Source organism: Dromiciops gliroides, chromosome 3, assembly GCF_019393635.1.
Source record: "Dromiciops gliroides isolate mDroGli1 chromosome 3, mDroGli1.pri, whole genome shotgun sequence".
Classification (NCBI taxonomy): domain Eukaryota; kingdom Metazoa; phylum Chordata; class Mammalia; order Microbiotheria; family Microbiotheriidae; genus Dromiciops; species Dromiciops gliroides.
This window is the reverse complement of record NC_057863.1, coordinates 258,317,606-258,345,597: the sequence shown is the minus strand read 5'-3', so window position 1 is coordinate 258,345,597 and position 27,992 is coordinate 258,317,606. Positions and strand designations below refer to the sequence as shown.

The 27,992-nt window shown below is 35.9% G+C and overlaps 2 protein-coding genes across 2 annotated transcripts in view; both read left to right on the top strand.

Annotated features, from left to right (window-relative positions):
- The first annotated feature begins 15,560 nt into the window (after positions 1–15,560).
- Positions 15,561–16,583, top strand: LOC122750682 (60S ribosomal protein L5-like). The gene has a single exon (XM_043997449.1). The coding sequence runs from the start codon at positions 15,626–15,628 to the stop codon at positions 16,517–16,519; it is 894 nt and encodes a 297-aa protein (XP_043853384.1). The 5' UTR covers positions 15,561–15,625; the 3' UTR covers positions 16,520–16,583.
- A 6,957-nt stretch (positions 16,584–23,540) lies between these two features.
- The window catches only part of PCP4 (Purkinje cell protein 4), a 31,746-nt gene continuing 27,294 nt past the window's right edge, over positions 23,541–27,992 (top strand). Inside the window, exon 1 of the mRNA XM_043996379.1 lies at positions 23,541–23,697. Coding sequence (XP_043852314.1) covers positions 23,689–23,697 — 9 coding nt within the window. The 5' untranslated portion in view covers positions 23,541–23,688. The remainder of the gene's footprint in view (positions 23,698–27,992) is intronic.

Sequence of the window (27,992 nt, the reverse complement as noted above, 5' to 3'; positions counted from 1 at the left end):
CATCCACGTTTTCCTATATTTGCCTAATAGTTTCTTCTATTCTCAGATGGTTATTCAGGATGTTCCACTCAATATATTCTACCAAAGAACATTCATAGGATGTAAAAGTGCTTGGAGAAGCTTATAAACAAGAGATGTAAAGCACTCAAATAGCGTATTAGACTCATTAATTTTCTGCCAGAAAATGATTCTTGATGAGACTGTTTAACATATAGTCTCGGGACAGCTAGGTGGCACAGTAGATAAAGCACCGGTCCTGGATTCAGGAGGACCTGAGTTCAAATCTGGCCTCAGATACTTGACACTTACTAGCTGTGTGACCCTGGGCAAGTCACTTAACCCTCATTGCCCTCACCCCCCCCCCAAAAAAAAAGTAGGGTAGAGATTGAACAAAGAAACAAAAAATAACATATAGTCTCTATTTGCCTCAGTCTTCCACTGTCTAAGCAACACAAAGCAGTACTGTAGAGCATTAACAAGGTCCAGAATTGACCTCTCATATCATAGCTTTAATCCTTTAGACCCAGACCATTACCCTGCAAAATAATGTCTTTTTCAAGAAGTGTTCTGTTAAGGAAATCTCTTGTTAGGAGGTGAATGTCTGGCTCTTGAACTCAAGATGACCCATAAGGTAACCTATTTGGATAGTCTCTGATATGCTTAGAGAAGGAAACAGAGCTGGAGGTTCAGAAACTACCCTTTTGAGTGGTGAGTATGGGTTACACCCCATGAGTTTCTCCTGCAAATCATGCTTTTCTGTTTCTTTGTGTGTGTGTTAGATTCTTCCCTAAACCCTTTCTGCATTCTTGTCTGACTGTCTAAGGGAGAGAAAACAAGAAAAAGAAAAAGGGAAAGGGGGTGAGGTAGTTTGCAGCTATCTATCTTTTGTAGACCCCCATAGGAATAGTGTCTTTTGGAAAGAATCCATCTTCATGAACCTCAGTCCACAAATCAACTGGAGGGAGTCCCAATCTCTGAAGCCCAATCAGTATAATGTTTCATTTTTTTAGATTTTACAATTCAACTTTTAATTTTAATAAAATCAGAAAATGCACAATACCTGCAGCGCTAGCATCTAAGCTAATATGGTAAGCAATTACTAAACTTATTTTTATTTTTATATTCAGCCAGTTTAAATTTATTCTTGCATATAATTTTTTAATCCTTTTTTATAAACTGAAATTATTGCTAGCCGATAAAACTTGCTAAAACGTTACCACTGAATGTATATCATTGCTTATGCCAATGCAACAAAGATAATCACATGTTTGAGGATTGCAATATGCCAGATATTCATGGGGAAAAACAAAAACAAAAACAGCACACACACACAACTAAACAAAACTCATGCAACAAACACCTGAGAATCTGGACACTTCACATCAGTGTTTAGAAGTGTTTCTTTAATATCGTAAGACAAGTGTATCAAACACCTTGGCATGTTTTAATTTCAAGTTGTCAATTTTGTTTTACTAAGAAAGTTATGGCTACACTGCCAATGAAGGGTCTATTTAATTTGACTTAAGAGTTTAATATGACAACATTAAAAGCTCACACTACCTCAAAATTCATAATTTCAAACATGTGGTGATATTAAAAATCAAGTGCCCGTGTTTTTGTACTGTCTTTTGGTCAAGTTTCTTTAAACTTTCAAAGAATCACTTTTAGACTTACAAAAATAAATATTTGTCAAAATGTTCAATAAATATTATACAAAACTATCAGCAAAAAAGTATCTAGAAATCTGTTGTGTGTAGTTTTCATCTGTCACTTTAAACGTGAATTATATATATATCATAAAGTAACTTTATATGTTATAAACATAAACTCACATTCATAAAAATATTCATTTTATAATGTAGGTCAACTACATTATTTAAAATGTTAAAGGGAAAGTACCAGGAGACTATTTACTATATCCTATGTATAGAGCAAGAAGGCAGCTTTAGCAGAGCTTTAGGTAAAGGACTTTGAAATCTGGGCTAATACCCACAGGACCTGATAATGAGACCAGGTCTTCTTTAAAGATGGAGGGCAGTTTTAGCATTACATTTCAGAATGAGGGTGGTGGTTGGCCCATATATTTTGAAAAATGAATGCTTGTGGCTATGCATCAGGTAGGTGGTGTCACAGAATTTGTGCTTCAACAATTTGTTGAAATTTGTTTCAATGTTTAGGAAGAGAACCATAGCTCATGTTCACAGGGAATTTTTCAATGTATAATTTATTCACATTCAAGCAAAGAAACATTAAGGACACATGCCATTCTGTGACAACTACCTGGGTCCCTCTTCTTATTTTTCAAGACATGCCATATCATATATAATGTCCATGAAGGATTGCAGAATGATCTGAATGACTTTCAGATATTGGGGATCACATTATAGAACTAGAGTATTTTCACCCGAGGAAAGAAGTTGAGGAGAGGTTCACCTCAAATGCAACCTGTTTGGTAGGGAGAAAGAAGAAACAGGTCTCAGGACACCCACAGGCATTCAATTGCTGAAAATTCAGTGTGAGTATAGAAGTATGCCTACCCTGGAATGTGGGGAAGGGATATATGAGGAAGTTTTCTGGTAGAAGAGTAAGTATTCCACATCTTCAAGGTGCTTGTAAGAACGGTTTAAGCTCCATGTCCTGGACTTTACATACCTACAGTTTCTATGTCCTAAATAGCGTTCTGCTCTGAATAAGCAAAGGGGGAGGAATGACCTCTTTTACAAAAAAGCCTATCTAGGGTAATGTGGTACAGGTGCTGGGCTCACTCTACCAACTCAAACTGGGACTAGAAGTTACATTTCTCAGGGGATGATTACTATTTCTCCCCTCTGAATTCTAGGGATAATCCTGATGCTCTGTCTTTTAACCCTATGGTTCATGAGCTCCTAGACATTGTATTCTGTCAATATCATTTAACCAGATAATATCTCTCCAATAACAACTAATTAATATCAATTACCTTTATAAAGGGATATTTACTCAAGTTATATGGCAAAGAGCAAAGTAAAGCAACATCGCCACAAACCAAAGCTTCACTTTTACCCATACAGACCCACTCCATTTCTGTGGAGAGTAGATTCAAATTTAAAGTGGTTTCTACTTTTGTAGAAAACATCCTCCCCTAGTGCTCCCAACATGAGAAATAAGTACTTCATGGCCACAAGAGACCTTACCTCCTTTCTTTTCTTTCTTCCTTTCTTCCTTCCTTCCTTCCTTTCTTTTGCTCTATTTATTTATTTAGAATTTTATTTTCCCAAATTACATGTAAATACAAATTTTGACATCAATTAAAAAAAAAAACATTGTGTTCCAAATTCTCTTCCTTCCTCCCTCCCCTCCCAAGAACTCAAGCTATTCAATACAAGCTATACATGAGCAGTCATGCAAAACATTTCCACATTAGTCAGGTTGTGAAAGAACACAGACAAAAACCAAAACTTCAGGTAAAGGAACTAACAAAAAAAATTATGCTTCAATCTGTGTTCAGACACCATCAGTTCCCACTCTGTAGATGGACTGCATTTTTCATAAGACCTTCAGAGTCTTGGATCATTGCATTGCTGAAAATAACCAAGTCATTCACAGCAGAACATCTTGCAGTATTGCTGTTATTTTGTATACAGTACATTACACGTTGCATCAGCTTATGCAGTTCTTTCCATGTTTTTCTGATAGCATCCTGCTTATCATTTTTTAAATAGTAAACTACATTTATATAGTAATCTAAAGAGATATTTCCTTACAATAAACCCATGAAGTTGATTCTTGCAACAACAATAATAGATTACATTTATATAGTACCTTATACTTGACAAAGAATTTTCTTTACAGTAGTCCAGCAAAGTACCATATGTTTTATCATCATCATCATCAATCAATTCTCCTCATCAATAAAACCTCATCTTCATCAATTAATCCTCCTCCTCCTCCTCCTCCTCCTCAATCAGTCCTCATCATTAATCAATCCTAAATCAATTCTCATCTTCATTCAATAATCATCAATCCATCAATCAATCTTCTTCTTCATCATCATTTTACACTACCTCTGCTTCAACATTTTTTCAGTTATTATTATTAACCGTTTCCCTCCATCCTATTCCCTCCCCTATGATATTTATTCTGTTTTCTTTCTTCTTTTACCCTATCCCTCCTCAAAAGTATTTTGCTTCTAACTGCCCCCTTCCCCAATCTGCGTTCCCTTATTTTTTTTTTTTTGGTGGGACAATGAAGGTTAATTGACTTGACCAGGGCCACACAGCTAGTAAATATCAAGTGTCTGAGGCCAGATTTGAACTCAGATCCTCCTGAATCCAGGGCCAGTGCTTTATCCACTGTACCACCTAGCTGCCCCCAAGTCCTCCCTTCTTTCACCCTTCCCTCCCTATCCCCTTCTCCTCCTATGCTCCTGCAGGGTTAGATAGATTACTTCACCCAATTGAGTGTGTATGTTATTCCTTCCTTGAGTCAACTATGATGAGATTAAGGTCTTTGAGACAATTCTGATGAGTCATTACCTCCTTTCAAGGAAAACCCATCAAGTTCACCTCTTGCTTTATGGTATCCAATAGACATATGCCTTCTTTGTTCAACTGAGCTGGCTTCTTGGTGGGGTGGATCAAGCAAATTGTACTTATGGTCCTCAGAGCTGCTGTATAGTATCCTTCCCCTGGACTCTTCTACTTCTGCCACTAACTCTGGGACTCTGTTGGGAGGGACCTCTCAGCCTCAGTAAATCTCTTCACTAGGTGCCTTATTAACCTAAGATCAAGAAAGAAAAAAATCATAATAGAAATAGAGGAGCTTCACCATCTTTGGAAGAAATGTTGATATAGATTTAAGAAGTAAACATAAGAAAGCTAGAAAGGACCTACATTTTGATACAATGGAAATGTCTAAAAGTTCTATAGTGTCATGATAAAGATAAACTGAGGCAATACATTTTGGAGCATGATCAATTTATTAGCAAGGCTAGCAAGTGCCAATAAATGGGTCCAAGACTTCCTTAGTAGGTGTGAGGACACCATTGGCAATTCACTTAGTATTCTTATAGTCAGCAAAGAGGAGCAAATCAAATGCTACAATCTTAAATAACACAGAATTTCCTTCATTCTGATTGTCTAGTGATTGATACAATTCTTGCAGTCAGAACAGAGAAGTAAAATAGAGAAGTTAAACAGAGAATTTGAGGTTGGAACATTTGGGGACAGGGAACTTATGGTTAGAATAAGCAACCTTATATCTGAAACATGCAACTTTGATCAGAATGTTCTGCCTACAAGCCCCATCTCAACCTTGTCCTGGGTGCATTCAGAGAATAGGGAGCTCTGTGGTTTGTGCCCCCAGTTTTACCAGATTGCACATGATGTACAAGACAGCACAAAATGGAGGACAATAATTTGGTCCCCGAGATGGAATTCAATTATAATTATACTTTCACAATTCCCTTTGATCCTTAAAAGACTTGTCTTTTATGAATCACTTTATTATAAGGCAAAAGAATTGGTTATAATAGCAAAATTAAAATAAATTGAATCATCTTGTAAAAGCCAATTCTACATAGTCGTGTTATGGACCAAGAGCTTGAGCTAACATAAGATTCTTAGAAGTCAAATTTGAGCAAGCTTTGGTACAACAGCTAATACAACATTGAATACAAGATGGATAAACAATTATGAGGATTAAGATAAGAAGCCCCCATTCAATCATTGTAGTCAATATGACTCCTTCTGAGAGCCAGGAGAATAGCCAGGAAAATCAGGAGAGAGCTCCCACTCTAGGATATAATAAATTATTTCCTGCACTGGACTTTTCCAGTTTAACACTTTCATAGTAGTGAAAACATAGTTATAGAAGCAGAAAAGCTAGGTTAAGATATAAAAGGGAGTTTATGATCTGAATCATTATTGTCCATTTTGTTTAAAGTTTGATATAATTAATTTAAAGAGGTAGTCAGTGGTGACAATTTTGATTTTAAAGAGTGGTTGCTACAAATTTTAAATTAGTGCGATCTGTTAAGTTTTCATCAGATTTCGATTCATGTTTAATTCACCTCTACTTGAATGAGGTTGGATTTAGAAATTTAATTAGGATATGGAAAATATACTTCCTAAAATTATTCTGACATGGTGAATTACCTCAAATCATTTAAAATAATTTACAGTAAACCTTATAACTTATCCCAAACAAATATTTACTATGACATAAACTTATAGGAGTTAATTTTATTTAATTTTTTTTTTTAGTGAGGCGATTGGGGTTAAGTGACTTGCCCAGGGTCACACAGCTAGTAAGTGTTAAGTGTCTGAGGCCGGATTTGAACTCAGGTACTCCTGACTCCAGGGCCGGTGCTCTATCCACTGTGCCACCTAGCTGCCCCCAGGAGTTAAATTTTTTTTTCCTGGAAGTTGGAAAAGACTTTTGTTTGAAAAAAGGCACTGATTTAAAATTGTATTCCCCTTATTTTTTTTACTAAGATTCCATAGGAATAGGTTATAGATCAGATTACATTTAGAATAAAGAAACTTGAATAAAACTGTAGTTAACATCAATCATCAATTAATCATCAATCAATTCTCAATTCAGTCCCAATGTTCTTTTTTTTTTTTTTTTTGTGAGGCAACTGGGGTTAAGTGACTTGCCCAGGGTCACACAGCTAGTAAGTGTTAAGTGTCTGAGGCCGGATTTGAACTCTGGTACCCCTGAATCCAGGCCCAGTACTCTATCCACTGCGCCACCTAGCAGCCCCCTAATGTTCTTTTAATCAGCACTTTTGTATCTTGAGTCCCAGATATCCCAAGGAATTTTCTGGTCCTTGAAAACACCTTCCCTTAGATGTTCTGGAAGAGATCTTGCTCTTAGGGTCACTCCAAAGTGCTTCTTCCTAGAAGGTCTGTTTCTCTGGTTCCAGGCAATTGCAGAGATTCTTGGGTATTTCTTCTAGAATCTTTTGTTTACATAAGATTCAATGCAATTTAGTATAATCTCCCAGATTTGGTTTTCTAATAATTAGTTTATGTGGTAAAAACCAGGCCGGGTTTTATAATTCTAATCCTTTTATTCAATTTTATGTGTAAAATCCTTAACCCCATTTAGAAAACTTCTTACTAAAACATACTGTATATTCCTATACAGTTATATTGTTGATATATTGATAGATATACTGATATACTGATAGACAGACCAACAGACCAACAGATAGAAAAGTATGTATCTACATATCGTATATATATATATATAAAATCAGAGAAAACAGTCACATTCTGTTCACTCAATATTGACCAATCTATTTAATTGGAAAACAGAGATAAGGGAGTTTTCCCCCTGTTATGCCTTATGTCAGGTCAGTCTGTGTCCCTAGGGGCACAGTCTTGATATTGTCATAACTATGTCCCTTTTTCCTTTCATAGCAAATTTCTTTAAACAGGACAGATGGTACCTGATTATAATTGGATGCAAGTAAATATTTCAATCTTAATTTGTAGTCAATTCCATAGCCTATGCAACTCTTTAGATGAGTTTCTAGCTTTGCCACCCCCTTGCTAATTAGGTATCTCATTCTTTCAGATTAATATGGGGGAATTTAAGATAAAAACCTTTTTAAAATTTTCTGTAATTATATCTGTATAGTTCCTGGGTTTTCTTCATAGGTAGACTCCCAAGTATTTTGCATTGTCTACCATTAATTTAAATGTAATTTCTCCTCTTTCTGCTTGATGGACTTTGTTGGTAATATACAAAGATGCTAATGATTTATATGGTTTCATTTTATATACTTCAACCTTATTCAAGTTTATTAGTTTTTCAGTTGATTCTCTTAGGTATACCATCATATCATCTGCAAATAGTGAGAGTTTTGTTTCCTCATTCTAATTTCTTCATCTTCTTTGTCTTATTGCCATAGGGAACATTTTTTTTGTGGGTCAATGAGGGTTAAATGACTTGCCCAGGGTCACACAACTAGTAAGTGTCAAGTGTCTGAGGCCACATTTGAACGCAGGTCCTCCTAAATTCAGGGCCAACATTTTATCCACTGCACTACCTGCTAGCATTTCTTTAAAAAAAATTTTTTTTTCAATTTATGGAACAAAACAAGAATTTCCATACCATAGTGCAATAAAAAGATGATTGTATATGAAACTGCAGATCCACCATGAATAATTTGCTATTCCCTCCAAATATATCACATTGTTATCATAAAAATTTCATTTTTTTTCTTTCCTGCATTCTCTCCTTCCCTAGAGAGGGTTACCATTAGACACAAATAGGTATACACACATATATATGTATATGTAGAATTTTTCTATACATATGTCTAATTATCAGTTCTTTCTTTGGATGCAGATGGCATCGTTCTTCAAATGTCCTTTAAATTTTTTTCTTTTTTCTTCATCCTTTATTTTTAATTTGTGTATTTATAATAGTCAAAATGATTTAGTCAAAGTTGTTCTTAAAACAATATTGCTGTTACTGTATACAATATTCTCTTGTTCATTTGCTCTTCCTCATTTCATGTGAGTCTTTCCATGCCTTTCTAATACCATTGAACTCTTAATTTCTTATAGCATAGTAGTATTCCATCACTACCATATACCACAATATGTTCAGCCATCCCCCAATTCATGAGCATCCCAGAAGCTTCCAGATTTTTACCACCACAAATAGAGTCACATAACTAGCATTACTAGTACAATATTGAATAATAGTGGTAATAATGGGTGTCCTTGTTTCACCCCTGATCTTATTGGAAATAATTTTAATATCCCCATTACAGATAATGCTTGCTGATCATTTTAGATAGATACTATTTATCATTTTCAGGAAACCTCCACTTATTTCCATGTTCTCTAGTATTTTTAAAAAATTTCTTCAGTTGTTTTTTAATGCAAGAAGGCAACATACTCTGGGATAAGCAATGAATACTTTCAAATACCCCTACCTGTCAAAAAACCCCAAGATTATAAGAATAATGTTATATATTTGTAAATTATTAAATTAAAAATTTGAAAGTGTTATAACATTTGTACCACTTTCTTTGATTATTGCAAAGCCTTTGACTCAATTCCACACTCGTGACTTATTAATGAAATATAAAGTACATAAAATAAATCAATGTATACTGAGAACACTAGAGTATTTGTTGCTCACATGGAAAAACTATTCTTGATTTAAAACCTACCACCAAAAAGAATGTTAAGAATAATTCATGTAGGGGGCAGTTATGTGGTGCAGTGAATAAAGCACTAGCCCGGGATTCAGGAAGACTTGAGTTCAAATTGGGCCTCAGACACCTGACACTTACTAGCTGTTTGACCCTAGTCAAGTCAGTTAACCCTCATTGCCCTGCAAAAATAAAAGAATTAAAAATAAGAATAAGAATAATTCATATAAAATTTGGGGGGAGGGGAGTTTAAGCTCATTGTAGTTCTGCTCAGGTCCTTCTGAATTCAGGGCCAGTGCTTTATCCACTGTGCCACCTAGCTGCCCCTCAATACTCTTTTTTTTCTGATAAAAAGTATTTTATTGTTTTTTCCAGTTACATGTAAAAAGAGTTCTCAGCATTTGTTTATACAAGCTTTCCAATTTCAGATTTTTCTCCCTCCCCCCTCCCCTAGACAGCAGGTAATCTAAAATAGGTTTTATACACACACACACACACACACACACACACACACACACACACAGTTAGCATATATATACTCTATATGTATATATATATACACTAACATTAAACATATTTCTGCATTAGTCATGTTATAAGAGAAAAATCAGAGCAATGAGGAAAAACCTCAAAATAGAAAAACAACAGCACCAGAAACAAAAGAAATAGTATGGTTCAATCAGCATCTATACTCCACAGTTCTTTTTTTTCTGGATTTGGAGATCCCCTTCCATCATGAGTCCCCTGGAACTCTTCTGTACCATTGCATTGGTGAGAAGAATCTAGTCCATCACAGTTGATCAACACACAATGTTGATGATACTGTGTACAGTGTTCTTCTGGTTCTGCTCATCTCACTCATCATCATTTCATGCAAGTCCTTCCAGGTTTCTCTGAACTCCTCCTGCTCATTGTTTCTTACAGCACGATAGAATTCCATTACATTCACATACCACAACTTGTTCAGCCATTCCCCAATTGATGGGCAACCCCTCAATTTCCAATTCCTTGCTACCACAAAGACAGCAGCTATAAATATTTTTGTATCTCTAGTATTTTTAATAGGAATGGGTGTTGTATTTTGTCAAAAACTTTTTCTGCATCTTTTAAGATAATCATATGATTTCTGTTGGTTTTGTTATTATTATGGTTAATTTTGCTGATCATTTTCCTAATATGCTATTAGTTTTACTAAACATCCCTGCATTCCTGGTAGATATCCCATGATAGTATATGAACCTTGTAGGGTACCATGGCTTTAGCTGTATGGCCAGATTTCATAAGGAAAAATGTGACCACCCATTCACCCTATTACATAAGGGGAGGTATATGTGCATGCGCATCTTTTAGGCACACCACCACATCCTTAGCCTGTCCTTGACAGTCTTAGAGACTTTGTTATCAATAGTTTCCCAGGGAAGTATGGTTGTAGTGTGGGATCCAAAACATGCAGAACAGAATATTTAAATAGGGAAGGGCCCTATTGGCTGCTTTTAAAGTACCTTGAGTGTATCCTAGCCATGCATGTGGAAGTCATGCAATCTTTTGACCAATCAGCCCCCTGTGCACATGCCCCTATACCTCTGATTCATGCTTGCACAAAGAAGGCTTTCTGCTAAATATGCTTATATAATTTACATATATAAATATCAGGGAAAGTTGGGGAGGAGTTAGACAGGAATTCATATAATGTCCACCAGCTGTCCTGGACACTCACCCCCTTGTAAATAAGTTTCCTTAAAAAATTCTATCCCTTTCACCCTGGAGCTGCCAATGATTTTCTTCAGTATTGAGTTATTATCCAGGGGACACAAGGAGGGTATACACCTGAGCCCCTCCCTGTACCGAACAACTGGTGTAGTCAGCAGGATACTTTACCCAACAATCCTTGTGATATATTGCTGTAATTCCTTGTTAGTGTTTTATTTAAAAAATTTCCATCAATATTCATTAGGAAAATTTGTCTATAGTTTTCTTTCTTTGTTTTTGCTCTTCCTAGTTCATGTATCAGCACCATAGTTGTTACAAAAGGAATTTGGTAGATCTCCTTCTTTGCCTATTTTTCCAAATGGTTTAGAAAGTATTGGAATTAATTGTTCTTTAAATATTTGATAGAATTCAGTTGTAAAGCCATCTGGCCCTGGAGATTTTTTCTTAGGGAGTTCATTAATGATTTTTTTCAATTTCTTTGTCAAGATGGGGTTATTTAAACATTCTATTTCCTCCTCTGATAATGTAGGCAATTTATATTTTAGTAAACATTTATTGTGCTTACATTGTTAGATTTATTTACATGTAATTGGGTAAAATTACTTCTAATAATTGCTTTAATTTCCTCTTGATTAATGGTGAATAAATCCTTTTCATTTTGATACTGGTAATACAGTTTTCTTTTTTAAAAATCAAATTAGGGGTTGGAATTCAGTATTTGACAAAAACTGCTGGGAAAACTGGAAGATAGTATGGTAGAAATTAAGCATAGACCAACATCTAAAACCTTATACTAAAATAAGGTCAAAATGGGTACATGATTTAGACATGAGAGGTGATACCATAGGTAAATTAGGAGACCTTTCAGATTTTTGGAAAGGAGAACAGTTTATGACCAAACAAGAGATAGAGAATATTATGAAATGCAAAATGGATGATTTTGATTATGTTAAATTAAAAAGGTTTTGTACAAACAGAAGCAATGCATCCAAAATTAGAAGGGATGCAGAAAGCTGGGAAACAATTTTTATGGCCAGCACTTCTGATGCAGACCTCATTTCTAAAATATATAGGGAACTAAATCAAATTTATAAGAATCCAAGTCATTCCCCAATTGAGAAATGGTCAAAGGAATTTTCTGATGAAGAAATCAAAGCTATCTATTGCCATATGAAAAAATGCTCTAAATCACTATTGATTAGAAAAATGCAAATTAAAACAACTCTGAGGTACCACCTGACACCTATCAGATTGGCTAAAATGACAAAAAAAGGACAATAATAAATGTTGGAGAAGCTGTGGAAAAATTGGAACACTAATGCATTGTTGGTGGAGCTGTGAACCGATCCAACCATTCTGGAGAGCAATTTGGAATAATGCCCAAAGGGCTATAAAGCTGTTCATACCCTTTGACCTAGCAATACCACCTTTGGGTCTTTTCCCCAAAGAAATCATAAAAAAGGGGAAAGGACCCACATGTACAAAAATATTTATAGCTGCTCTTTTTGTGGTGACAAGGAATTGGAAATTGAGGGGATACCGCCCATCAATTAGGGAATAGCCGAACAAGTTGCGCTATATGAATGTAATAGAATTCTATTGTTCTGTAAGAAATGATGAGCAGGAGGAGTTCAGAGAAGCCTGGAAGGACTTGCATGAACTGATGATGAGTGAGATGAGCAGAACCAGAAGAAGATTATAACATGCCCCTGAAAAAAAACCCAACAAAAAACCAAAACAAAACCAACAACAACAAAGAACCAAATAAAAATCAAATTAACCAATGGTTTATTTTATTCCTCCACCCCCAATAAAATCAGCTCCTAGATCTATTTAGTAGTTCAATGCTTTTCCTATAGCACAAGACCATTCCACCACAATCATATAAGCACAGCTTCTTCTATCATTCCTCAATTGATGGACATTCCCTTGAGTCTCAATTCTTAGCCCCCACAAAGAGTTGCTATATTTTTTGTACAATTTCCCCCCCTTTTCTCTTTTTCATGATTACTATTGTTACCTGTTTCCCTTCCATCTTATTCCCTTCCCATGATATTTATTCTATTATTCATCTTCTTTCATCCTATCACTCTTCAAAAGGATTTGCTTCTGTCTATCCCCTCCCCCACTCTGCCCTTCCTTCTTTTACCTCTCTCTCTTTATCCCCTTCCCCTCCTATTTTCCTGCAGGGTTAGAGAGATTACTCCACCCAATTGAGTGTGTACATTATTCCCTCCTTGAGCCAATTCTAATGAGATTGAGGTCTTTGAGCCAATTCTGAAGAGTGTTAGGCTCATTTACTGCCCAGATTAAATAGTTTACTCCACCCACTTGGGTGTGTGTGTTAGTCCCTCCTTGAGGCAACTCTGATGAGTTTAAGGTCTTTGAGCCTTTTTTGATAAGTGTAAAATCCATTTACTGCCCTTCTCCTCTCCCATCTCTTCCCCCACTCCATAAGCCTTTTCTTGTTTTTTTCATGTAGGATTTCACCTCTGCCCTTCCTCCTCCCCCAGTGCATTCCCCTCACCCCTCCTCAGTTCAACCCCAAGTCTGTCATCATGGGGCAGCTAGGTGACACGGTGGACAAAGCACCACCCCTGGACCCAGGGGGATCCCAGCCAAAACCCAGCCCCAGACACAAGACAGTCACCCACTGTATGACCCCTGGTATGTCCCCCAACTCCAATTTTTTATAGTTCTCTAGGGTCTTGTATTTGATGAGAAAAAGGTTTATTTCTTTCTATTCCCATTCAGTTTTCTCCAGAGGCTATCATATTTAATTTTTCTAAAATTCTATTCACCTCCCTAACTTCTTTCTTGTTTATTTTTTTAGTTAGATTTATCTAGTTCTGAGAGGGGCAAGTTGATGTCTTCCACTAGTATAATTTTACATATCTATTTCCTCCTGCACCTCATTCAACTTCTTAAAATTTTGGATGCTATACCATTTGGTGCATATATGTTTAGTACTGATAATATTTTATTTTCTATGGTACCCTTTGGCAAGATATAGTTTCTCTCCTCATCTCTTTTAATTAGATCTATTTTTGTTTTGTCTGAAATCATGATTTTTTTTTACTTCTTCTGAAGCATAAAGTATTTTGCTCCTACCCTCCCCCCCTTTTACTCTGTGTGTGACTCTCTGCTTCAAATGTGTTTCTTGTAAACAACATATTGTAGGATTCTGGTTTTTAATCTACTCTGCTATCCACTTCCATGTTATGGGTGACATCATCCTATTCACATTCACAGTTATGATTACTAACTATCTATTTCCCTCAATTCTATTTCCCCCCTGTTTATCCTTCTATCTATTTCTTCTTTCATCTTGTCCCTCCTCAGAAGTATCTTGCTCTGACTACTACCTCCCCCAATCTGACCTCCCTTCTATCAATTCTCCCCCTTCTCCAATTCCTGGCACCTCCCTCTCCAGTTCCTGGAAGGGTAAGATAGTTTTCTACACCTAACTGAATGTGTATATTATTTCCTCTTTCAGCCAATTCTGATGAGAGTAAGTTTCAAGTATTGCCCACCTTACCTCCATCTTCCCCTCCACAGTAATTGCTCTTTCATACCTTTTTAAAAGGGAGATCATTGTGCCATTCTAGCTCTCCCTTCCCACTTCCCCCAGTGTATCCCTCTTTCTCACCTCTTAATTTAGTTTTTTAGGATATCATATTGTTGAATTATTCTTCCTAATTCATTTTGCTATTCTTTCCTGTTTTATGGGAAAGTTTATCCCATTCACATTCAGGGTTAATACCATTAATTAGTTATATACTTCTACTCTACTCTCTAAATATTTTCCTCTTTTCACTCCTCTCTTACTTTACAAAGAAAAGGGTCATTGAACAGAAATTTGTTCTACACTTATGGTCTTTACTCGATGCAATCAGTTTCTTCCTTCCTGCTGCTCTACTTCTCCTTTCATTCAGAAACCAATCACAATTTCTTACCCTTTCTTTATTTCTTTTTATATTCTTCTTCATGATTTCTGAGTTGAACTTAGGTTTTATTGTTTACAATTAATCTCTCCTTATTCCCTCCTTTCCCTTTCCCTATTTTCTCCTGTTTTCCTAAATATTTTTTTTGCAGGGTACTGAGGTTTAAGTGACTTGCCCAGGGTCACACAACTAGTAAGTATCAAGTGTCTGAGGCTGGATTTGAACTCAAGTCCTCCTGAATCCAGGGCTGGTGCTTTATCCACTGTGCTACCTAGCTGTCTACTTCCTAAATATTTCTACACCAAACTCTTTATGTGTGTATGTATTTTCTATTCTCCTTTGACTAATTCAGATAAAATTGAGGCTTAAGAAATGTTTGTCCTCTCCTTGCTTGTTTGCATAGATTTCTGCTTGTGTCCCCAATTATACGAAATGAGTTCCATCTATTTCTCTCGTTTTCTTCCTCAGGTTATCATTTCTCCCCTCTTTTTCTTTCTTTCTTTTAAGATTTTCAAAAATTAAGAAAATCACTCACAAAAGGATCTCATTTAGTTTTCCCTATGACCTTGATGACATTAGCATTCCAAGAGGATGCTTTGCTAGTCCTCTCCATTAGTATGCAAACATTTCATTGTTCAATTTTCTTTATATTTACTTCCATGTTTATATTTCAAAGTTTTGACTCAGATCTGGTATTTTATTAAAGAATGCTTAGATGTCCTTTATTTCATTAAAGATACATTCCCTCCTTTTTTCCCCCTAGCGCTGCGGGGCCCGCTGGTCTGTATCGAAGGAGCGGGTCTCGTTCTGCAGGATGGGGTTCGTTAAAGTTGTCAAGAATAAGGCCTACTTCAAGAGGTACCAAGTGAAATTCCGGAGAAGGCGAGAGGGAAAAACTGATGATTATGCACGGAAACGGCTAGTGATCCAGGATAAGAACAAGTATAACACACCAAAATACAGGATGATCGTTCGGGTCACCAACAGAGATATCATCTGCCAGATTGCTTATGCCCGTATAGAAGGGGATATGATTGTCTGTGCCGCTTATGCCCACGAGTTACCAAAGTACGGTGTGAAGGTTGGCCTGACAAACTATGCCGCTGCTTATTGCACAGGTCTTTTGCTGGCCCGCCGGCTTCTTAATAGGTTTGGCATGGACAAGATCTATGAAGGTCAGGTGGAAGTGACTGGAGATGAATACAATGTGGAAAGCATTGACGGTCAGCCTGGTGCTTTTACATGCTACCTGGATGCAGGTCTTGCCAGAACTACCACTGGAAACAAAGTCTTTGGAGCCCTTAAGGGAGCTGTGGATGGTGGTCTGTCTATTCCTCACAGTACCAAACGCTTCCCTGGGTATGATTCAGAAAGCAAAGAATTTAATGCCGAAGTACATCGTAAACACATCATGGGCCAAAATGTTGCAGATTATATGCGTTATCTCATGGAAGAAGATGAAGATGCTTATAAAAAACAATTCTCACAATATATAAAGAACAACATAACTCCCGACATGATGGAGGAGATGTACAAGAAAGCCCATGCTGGCATAAGGGAGAATCCAGTGTATGAAAAGAAACCCAAGCGGGAAGTTAAAAAGAAAAGATGGAACCGCCCCAAAATGTCCCTTGCGCAGAAGAAAGACAGAGTCGCTCAGAAGAAGGCAAGTTTCCTCAGAGCCCAGGAGCGCGCGGCTGACAGTTAAAACATCAAAATCTGTAATTTTCTATGAAGATTTTCAGATTAAGACAATAAACTTATTCAAACAAACAAACAAACAAACAAAAAAAAAGATACATTCCCTGGGGTGGCTAGGTGGCGCAGTGGATAAAGCACCGGCCCTGGATTCAGGAGTTCAGACACTTAACACTTACTAGCTGTGTGACCTTGGGCAAGTCACTTAACCCCCATTGCCCCGCCAAAAAAAAAAAAAAAGAAAAAAAGATACATTCCCTTTCCCTCTCCATTCCCATTGAATTGTATACAATTTTTCTGATTAAGTTATTTATGGTTGTAAGCCTATATCTTTTGCACTTTGGAATATTATATCCCATGCTCTCTACTCCTTTACAATTGTAGCCAATAAATTTTTTATCATCTTGATCACAGTTCTTGTTACTTGAACTTGTTCTCAATCCTGTTACTTATAGGATTTTTTCTTTGAAATAGAATCTCAGTAGACTCATTTTATTTATACTTTGTTCTCTTATTTCATTATGTCTAGACAGTTTTCTTTAATGATTTCTTAAAATATAATATGTTTCCTCTCCCTCTCTCTCTCTCTCTCTCTCTGTCTCTCTGCTCATAGCTTTAAATGATCCTCTCTTAAGCTATTTTCTAAGTCACATGATTTTGATTTGAGATATTTTATATTTTCTTCTATTTTTAAAGTTGACTATTTTAATATTTCTTGTTGTTGCATGAGATTATTAGCTTCTGTTTGGTCTAATTTTCAAGGAATCAGTTACTTGGGTAAGGATTTACATGTCATGTAATAAGCTTTAGATATATCTGTTCCAAAATCTTTCCTTTGAAACTTTCATTTATTTCTTAATGCTTCCTTCTATCACTCTCATTTCATTTAGGGTCTCTTTTTTTCAAACTCTTTTTTTAAAAGAAAAAAAAAACCTTTTCTCTTCACTTCCTCCAGTATTTATTTATAATCAATCTTTTGTCCTAGTTGTGTTTTCATTTTGAGTCTTTACTTGAAAGTTTTTTGCAGTTTTTTCTTTTTCTGGGTTTGTGACTTGGGTGTTCCTAGTATAATAATAGTTCTTTGTCTTTTATGTTGATTCATTTTTTCAGTCTTGCTTCCTGGATTGAGTTTTTGTATTAGGGCCAGGATATGTACTGATGAGACTGTTGTGATTTTTTTGTGGCCCTGGCCTCTCTTACCTTTGGTTCCCGAGGCTACATTCTTCGCATACTGAATGATATGTTCTTCAAGGATCATAGGGTAGATTTAGCCATGTAGCTGCAAGCTTTCAGCAAAGTCTTTGTGGTCAGATCAAAAGCTTATTCTAATCACTGCAATTCCAGGCTTTCCAGGCTTCATGCCCTGGTTTGAGTTTAGACAACACAGTTGCAGACTTGACTCTGGGTGGCATTGACAGCAGTCTAGTCCTAGTCAGTCAGGAGTTTAAAAGCAATTTAAAAGCAAAAATTGTATATATGTATGTGTATATATTCAATAATGTCCTATTTACTATATATCCTATAATATGCATCTGTAATATAATCATGAATTGCACACATAATATATACAGACTTGTGTGTGATTATATGCATATACACACATGCCCATACATGCCAGTCATGCTTTTTTAAAATAGTGTGATTATTGACTGCCTAATGTTAACTGCTATCTACTGCAATGGCACCCAGAATCAAGTCTGCAGCTCTGTTGTATAGGCGCAAACCGGGAACTGGAGGTCCAGGTCCTTTTAGCTAGCTGGAAAACTCATTATGTTCTGTTACTATGCTGCTTGTCTGGGACTAGAGCTGATTACCCAGTTCATCTAGGGTGTTGGGAGGGTCAGTGTGGTCTAGGCCCATTAAGTGCTCAAGGTTGAGTGCCAATCTACTTTTCTTTGGGGAACCTGAGCTGTTGACTTATACTTCTCTTGCTCTATAATATACTCTGGAAAACCCCCACATTCCTAGCCTAGGTCAGAGGCCTAGATTCCATGATTGTGGCCCATTTGGGGACCCTGTGTTGTTAGCCTATCTGGGAGCTATGAGATGAGTCCATACAATCCTGACCCATCTGGAAGACTGTGATGCTATGTAGGGATGTTGGTTGAGGCCAAAATCTGTGCTGGGATATATAAATTTTTCCACTGGATGAGTCTTTAGGCAATACTAATACTAATATAAATTGTCCCTATAAAATGAAACTAATTTTCCTTCATAAATTATGTGTGCGAGTCATTTTATTTATAGCTCTACCTCTGATATGAATGCTCACATAGGCAGTTAAACCTTTGTATGTAGGTCTAAGGTCCAAAAAATGAGAAGCCTAAGTACCTGACCTATATTTATTTTTTCCTTATCTTCCTCTGAGATGGAACTAAATGAAGGTAGTTTTGGTCAAGGTTCATGTATTGCCAATTCAATTTTCAAAGAGAAAAGGAGAAATGGGGCAACTCTAGTTTTGGAGACAGGGGAGTAATTAAGGAGAAAATTCAAACTTTGCTCAGAAAAGGGAGTAAAAACTTATTTTCTTGTTTGGACCAAATACTAATTAAATGACTGAGGAAGGGTGGAAGGTTTGGGGGAAGTAAGAATGAAGAAATTAAGAGAAGCTTTGATAAGGGTAAGAGGGGCAGCTAGGTGGCACAGTGGATAGAACATTGGCCCTGGATTCAGGAGGACCTGAGTTCAAATCCGGCCTCCGACACTTGAACCTTACTAGCTGTATGACCCTGGGCAAGTCACTTAACCCCAATTGCCTCACTAAAATAAAAAAAGAGAGAGAGAAGGGTAAGAACCAGATGGAACAAATGAAGAAGAGTTGTTATTGTATGAGAGGGTAGAAGAGATGGGGGAAGAAAAAGGAAAAAGTTGTTTAAGAACAGAAAAGCCAAACACAGAAGCTTTTGCCTCCTTGCCAGTTTGGTGGTAGAAGTTCTTAGCTTAGAGTTCCTAACTTGCTCTCTCTACCTCTCATCTTTGCTTCTCTCATTTCACAAAGTTCTCCATTTCATGTAGTCACACACTGAGACTTCTTATCTTTCCCTTAGGACAGGATGGAAGCTAACCCTTCAGATATAGCCTTATTCAAGTAGACAAATGTTGGGAAATTCCTGTTCTTCAATAAACATAAGTCTCCAACTTGTCATATGTGGCACTCACATTTACATATGACACTAAGTACTCTATTTTTAATCCTTGGAGATAGATAATATCAGTATTATCCTCCTTTTGTTGAAATGATGTTAAATATTTTATTTTTCAGTTTCACAAACTCATTATTAAGATACCTATAACTGAACACAAGTTTTCCAGTTCCAAATTGGGTCTTACATTCAAGAGCTGTAAAGCCAGTGAGGGAAAGATGAAGTCAGAAGGACTAGAATGTATAAGGAAGAGCCAGGAGATAAAGAAAGGTATAAGGGACTTAAGATATATAAACCTTTGCTAATAAGAGAGAAGAGACTGAAATTATGTGGTATTGAGGTTAAAACAATATTTGATGGGCACTTTTCATTATGTCTAAGGTACTGTGGTACTATTGTTGTATAGCAGATTTATGAGTTTCTAATTCATTTATATACTCTTTATTATTTGCATATAGGCTCTTTTGAGGCTTATAATGAAACCATATCTTGGGAAAGACATAACATTTAGTAGGGAATTTGAAGCTAACCATACCACTGAATTTCAGTCATAGAAGAGACTTTAATGATTATCTACTTCATTGTTTTCCAACATTTTCTTGTCTTACAAACTATTTTCAATAATAACAAAGTGCTTTGTGAACCCCAAGAGTAATTTAGTATATTACTCAAAATATTCTTTTATATTCATTCATACAATAACTTTTGTTCCTCCTAAAAGCTCCAAATTAAAACATACATTACAAAACAATGATTGTAAAATATGAAATTTTATTCTACTTGTAATTATGAAAACTCTAAACATAAAAATTATAAAACTTTAATTATAAGACAAACATGGATATTTTATATGGGATATTTGATGAGAATTAACAGAAGTAAACTGGCAATACCTCATGTGTTTGCTATTATATACATATAAAATTCATTTGTTTTACCAATTTTGTGGAATAAATAATTTTGTTTTAGCAAATTTTTACAAATTTTTTAGAATAAGTTTTTCTTCAAAATATTCGTGATAAACCATAATGGTTTCAAGATGGCTTGTAATGCACATATCTAGTGATTGTGGTTTTCAAAAAGCCCAACATTTGTGCTGCAAGAATGCAAACATTTATAACAACTTGATCTTGTGATTACACAGATGATGAAGTATGATTATAGGATAAGAGAGGGAAATAAAGGAGCTACTCTGGTGCAGTGTTCAAAATGCAAATGAGGGTGTGTCTGTTGATCTGTTGGGAATAGGTTTGTGCTTGAATGTTAAGCCCTTCTGGTAGTTTGGAAACATTTTGGTGACAGGTTAATAAACTATATGAATATGCGCTCAGAAGCAGTCAGAATTTGATGTAATTGCTGCAGGAACATAAAATTGCGTGCATGATCATAAGAGTTCTGATTCACTGTAGAAAAAAATCTATAACTCTTTAAACATACATGTCCCAGAGGTTAAATATATTTGTATTTTAATCGAGCAATTATTTACCATGTAAAGCACCACTAAAGAATCTTTATTGAGAACCCTTTGGACCATCATCACAAACCTTCAAGGATTTTGTGAACCACTACATGGACACAATTGATCTACTTCAATCTCCTCATTCTGCTGTAACCCCTGAGTTAAAGTCTCCCTCCTGACACTAAATATACCTTTGGGGACTTTCTACTTCTCTGGTTACTTTCCCCTACCACAATGAAATGGGAACTTTGATCTTCGATACACCCTGGGGTATAGTCAGTAGTCCTTGTTATATAAAGATTCACAAGTTTCAATGTGTGAATGAATGAATAAGCTTACTTAAGGGATAATTTAAACCAATAATACTATACTCAGCTGTATTTCTCCTAGAGGTCTGTATAATTTCATTGACTTTTAATATTACTGTAAGTTGGCAGCTACCTTTTGTAGGATAGCTCTAATTTTTTTTTTAACGGGGCAATGGGGTTAAGTGACTTCCCCAGGGTCACACAGCTAGTAAGTGTCAAGTGTCTGAGGCTGGATTTGAACTCAGGAACTCCTGAATCCAGGGCCAGTGCTTTATCCACTGCGCCACCTAGCCGCCCCGGATAGCTCTAATTTTAAGGAACATTTTCCACAGACCAAGCCAAAATCTCTCTGCAGTTTCCACTCACTGCTTCAATTTTTGTCATCTGTGTTGAAGTTGAACTATTCCTCTTCCACATGGCAGTCTTTCATATATTTGAAGTAACTTCTCATTTCACTTCACTTCACTAAGCACCTATTATGAGCAAGTCTGTCTGTATGCTTTTGCAGAGGATAAAGTTAATAGATCACCTTAAGTAAGAGGAACATAGATGTAGAACTTACAGGAACCTCAGAAGCCATGTAGTCCAACTTCCTTATTTTTCAGATGAGGAAACTGTGGCCCAATGATTTGGCCATGGCCACACAAGTAATTTCAGAGATAGATTTAAACCCACATCTTTTGACTCCAGAGTCTGTGTTATTTCAACTACATATTCCCTTTGTTGATTCTCTCTCTCTCTCTCTCTCTCTCTCTCTCTCTCTCTCTCTCTCTGCGTGGCAATGAGGGTTAAGTGACTTGCCCAGGGTCACACACCTAGTAAGTGTCAAGTGTCTGAGGTCGGATTTGAACTCAGGTCCTCCTGAATCCAGGGTTGGTGCTTCATCCACTGCACCGCCTAGCTGCCCCCTTTGTAGATTCTCTTTCTATAACACAACAGGAAAAATCTAGTGTCAAGAACTGTGAATTTGGAGTTAAAGGACTGGATTTGAATCTGACTCTGATGTTTAACTACCTGTGCATCATTTAAGCTCTTCGACTTTCAGTTTTCTTGTCTGTGAAATAAAAAGGTCACCCTAAATGTCTAAAGTTCTTCTAGTTCTAAATCTTAACAAGCTTGTCAAATAGTTGGTCCTGGCTCTGTCCCTAATTCCCTGGGTAGTCTATGGTAGCTCACCTCTGCTCTGGACCCCTGCTTTCTTATCTATAAGTTGATATACATTTATTAAGCACCACTATGTGCCAAAGCAATAGGCATACAAAGAAAGACAAAAGACAATTCCTGCTCTCAGGGAACTCTCAGTCTTGTGGGGAGAGAATATACAAACACCTATGTACAGACAAGTTATACATAAGATAAATAGGAAAGACTTCCTTAGAAGGTTGGATTTTAACTTGGATTTGAAGAATGGGAAGGAAGGAGACAGAGATGAGGAAGAAGAGCATTCCATGCATGAAGGACCACCAGAGAAAATGAAAATGAAAATCTATAAGTTGAAGTGACAAAATCTGATCATCTTCCACCTCTACTCTCCAATGCTCTTAGGTTTAAAGAAATCAAACTTTCAGTGTCTTGTATAGTTTACTTTTTTCTCCTTAACAAGGTGACCAAGTAGAGGGAGTATAGTCAAGGCAAGGTGACAGATTTAGAAATCTGAAAGAAAACCTACCCCTAGGGAGAAATTGAGAAATAAAAAGGGAATTCATCATTCCCAAGCAAAAATTAATGAAGGAATTAATAGATTTATTAATGTATCTGCCATTTATTTTTTATTATTAAATTTATTAATAAATTTACCTACTATTTTTGGCATACAAAAATAATTAAAACAGGGACTCTGCCCTCATACCATTAGATATTAGAGGGCATAATTACTTCATGATCTCTCTAAAAAAGCACAAGTATTCTTACTGACTGACATTTAAAAAACCCTTTGCCATGTTTTTTAATTATGTAATCTAGTGAAATTGCATCATTATTTTTGCACTTATGACTCCCACTCTCCAGTTTCCTACTTTTCCTTTTTCTTCTCTGGGGTTTAGTCAATACCTTTGGCTAATTTTTTTTTCTTTGTACACTAGGTGGCCCCTTGTGCTATCAAATATGTGCTGAGTATTTACAGCAGGTAAATGAATCTTATTGGTTTACTAGTGGTATTATGACAGTGAGCAGCCCTTTTTAAGACAAAAGCTAGGAACTACAACAAACCTTGTACATTTTCTTCTGTTCTGGGGAAGTAGAAGTCCAGGAGCTGACATTTAAAACCACAATGAGTGAGGTAAGTAATTCCTCTATTTGGAGTGGGGTACTGGACATAGGGAGAAGAAACAATTATCAATAGAACCCTGAAGCAAACAATTTAAGCAGATTGACAGAACCTAGGAATGATAGACAAAAAAATCATCCTTGATTATTTAGTTTGAGATTTGAAGCTGTTTATACATAACATGCAACCATAATTAAATGCTTAAGTTTTACATTTTTTTGAAGAGAATAGGGATAATCTTTGAGTTTTTGAGATTAACTTGTGATTTTTAAAAGAACTCAAGGTTTTAGAAATCTGAAATAATGCCAAACTATTTCCCCCCCAATACATCTTTATGATGCTTTCAAGATTAATCCATGTTTTTATTGAGCTACTGCCTTAAGAATGCCAATAAAAAGGCAGTCTGTCCTGGATATAAGAAAGCCACTAAAGAATAAGTGGGAAAATGTACTCTTATTTAGCAGGGTTTCACGGAAATGGATAAATATGTAGAACTATTGTACTGTCCAAAATACAGCTATGCTTAAGCATAGTACCAGGAGTGGAAATGTAAATGGTGTCAGACTTAAAAATGACTGTTATGAAGATATGTGTATGTGTAGGTAGAGGACTAGTTGGGAGAAGGAAAAGTAGATCTCTCAATTAAAAGTAACCTCTATTAAGTTTCTTTTAACCAAAACAAGTATAGTAGCAAGCTGGTATTAAAAAAATGAATGTGTTCCTTTTTTTAAGCTATGCAGATTCCAAGATACAAAATATCAAATTCAGCTGTATATCAGAGCCATTTCCCCATCATTTAAAGAATCATATATTCACAGTACTGAGGGAATTACTTTAAAATGTTATATACATTTCATCAATTAGCCATTAATTGAATTATAAGCTTAATAATTTCCAACTAATACCCCCCTCTCCCACCTCAGTTATTCTCTTCTCAAAAATCCTCTCTTCAAAGTATGCCAATCCCACACCTGTATTCCCTTTAGATTTTATGATCCACAGAACAAAGTTTCCAGAACTTAATCTATCCCTGTGTTCAGAATCCTTTTTCCTAAAGAATGTTTAATTAGGGCAAGTCTCCATTAATTGCTTTTGCCCACAGGCACTCCACTAGCTACTATTTAAAAATAATAATTTTTAGTTCTTTTAATGGAGATAAAAATTCAGAAGTTAAAAAAGTTCTCTATCCCCTACCCCCTTCTTGCTGCCCAACTCTTTTTCTCACTCCTCTGCAAGATGTTTATTTTCCTTGATACCAGATAATGTAACTATGTAGGTATGGGGCTCTCCTTAATGGAAGATTTCCAAATATCTGTCAGGACCTGCAGAGACAAACCTGTCTACGTAAAAAATTAATAAAGTTGAAGAACAATGTCTTTTATGCAGACAACTAGATATTTTTGAAACAGTTTCCTATAGTTCAATTAAGTAAGAATCCTATTTTCAGCAACTCAACAGTCTCAAATCTTTTTTTAGTGACTTATTACTGATAGCAAAGGATGGTCATACATTGACCATCAGTCGATCACAGCTTTACTGACTCTCTACTCCTGTGTTTGAAACACTTTTTTTTTTTTTTTTGGTGAGGCAGTTGGGGTTAAGTGACTTGCCCAGGGTCACACAGCTAGTAAGTGTCAAGTATCTGAGGCCGGATTTGAACTCAGGTACTCCTGAATCCAAGGCTGGTGCTTTATCCACTGTGCCACCTAGCTGCCTCAGGTTTTGAAACACTTTAATGAAAATGGGGTTCAGGAAACCAAAACCAGAAGGTTGGACTTTGGATTTTGGAGGTGCATTATAACATACAATCCTTTCTTTCTTCTGCAAAACCCAGGGTTGACTTGTAATTGAAAGGAGAAGTTCAAGGATAGTTATGAAAGCAAAGTCCAAATATGTAACAATGTTAGAGAGTGGAGGTGGCTTGTGGGGGAGTCTAATTTACATGTTAGAGTTAAAGTATGTCAGATATTCCTGGAGTAATATAAGAAATGAGCTCAAAGATAATCAAAATGCAGGATTAATTAAAATAACAAAAGAATAATAATTATTAAGAAATATACTTTCTTTTTGTTCCACATTTCATGTCTTCAATGGAAAATCAATTAATTTTATTAGCCATGCCTACTAAATAATATTTGTTTTGACTAATAATGATGTTTTATCTTTAAATAGAGGATTTTCAAAGTATATGGACATACACATCTAACTTGATTTTCATGATAATGCATAGAATATGAGAATCTCATAGTTGAAAGGCATAGCAAACTATCTACACAATTCAATATAATAATCATTTATTAACTGACTACTGTGTGCAAGTCAATCTGTTTTCTGTACCATTTGCTAAACAAATCTGGCCCATATTTGAATAAGAATCCCTTTACAACAGACTATACACATTTTATCCTTCAGTTTTTGATCGAAGACCACTAGTCTTCAAAGGGAACTAATTGCTTCTAGGCAGCTCTGTTACATTATTTTTTCTTATATCTAGACTAAACTTTTTTTTCACTTTATTTCACTAAAGGATCTAAGTTTTGTCCTTTTGGATTTAGATGAATAAATACAGTCATGAAAGCCCTTAAAAGATTTGATGGCAAATATGATGAACTCCATCCAGCAGTGCTTAGGGGAGCCTGTCTTTCAACAGCCCTTCTAACAATTTCCCATTTTTCTTTTTTCATTTTTGTCTATCTAATGACTGTGAGGTAGAAATTCAGAGATTTTCTAATTCACATTTCTCTTATTGATGAATTGGAGTTTTTCATATAGTTCATTTGCATTTCTTCTTTTGAAGTCAAGCATTTATTAATCACCTACTATGTGCCAGGAACTGTTCTAAGTACTGGGGTCACAAAATGAAGGAAAAAGATTCCCTGACTTTGAGGAGCATTATAATGGGGTGTAGAAAATATATAAAAAGAAGATGAATGGGATAGGGTATCCACATGAGAGCATGGCAGAGAAAGAAGTCCAGAGAGTCAGGAGAGAGTCACAAACTAGAATGAAGAAGTGGGAACAGCTGGGAGCGGGGGGCAGGGATTGATTAAAATGAGATTCCTGGAAGAAATGACCAGATGAATGGTCTACATAAGTAGACCAGTCTTTCAGTGGAGGAAGCTCTTCAGGGAACACAAGATCTTCCAAAATGAAAACTTTCAAAAATATTTGGGAAAGGCTTAAACATTTTTCTGTTTGGGGAACATCAGTGCACTATTGGTGGAAATATGAATTGGTCTAAGCATTCTAGAAAGAAATGTGGAATTATGTGAACAAAGTAACAAATATTCCATGTATAATGTGTGCATATGTATGTATGTAACCAAAATTTCTACTACTCTGCATATATATCCTTAGAAGTCTGCAATGGAAAGGGCCCATATACACCAAAATATTTACACGAACACTTTTTATAGTAGTAAAGAACTGTTAAAATCAACTGGAGAAGTCCTAAACAGGCCATAGCATATGAGTATGCTATGAATGCTGGGAAGCATGAGAATACATTTGAAGAGCCTCTACATAGTAAACTCCAGTGTATTCTTGGGTTTTTTGTTTGTTTGTTTTGTTTTGTGGGGCAATGAGGGTTAAGTGACTTGCCCAGGGTCACTTAGCTAGTAAGTGTCAAGTGTCTGAGGCTGGATTTGAACTCCGGTCCTCTTGAATCCAGGGCCAGTGCTTTAACCACTGTACCACCTAGCTGCCCTCTCAGTGTATTTTTATTGCCTCAAATTTAAATTCCACTATTTGACTTTTAAAGCCCTGCTGGGTTTTGTTTATTTATCTGTTACATTGATCACCTTTACTGTCTCATAATCAGTACCATATTATTCTAATAATTGCTACTTTAAAGTCTGAGATTTGTCCTTTTTTTCATGATTTTTTTCTTAAAATTCTTAGCCTTTGGTTCCTCCAGATGAATTTTGTCATTATTTTGTCTAGTTCTACAAAGTAATGTAGGTAGTGCCATAATTATTATTATATATTGCTTATTATATATTAATTATATTATGTTGTATCACATTATTTTATGATATATAAGAGATCAGCATAGCCTAGTCATGAACTATAAGATAGTCATATCTCTCAAATTCTTTGTCTTCTTTTATTTTCACAAAGATGAATTTGTAGTTGTATTAATATAATTCCTTAGTGTGTTATGAAAGATGAACTTTCCGATATTTTATGCATTGTGTAAGGTAATGTAAGTGAAATTTCTTTTTCTTTCTTCTGTTTGCTAAAAACACAGAAAGGCTTATCATTCTGTGAATTAAATTTATATCCTGCTACTTTGATGAAATTATTGA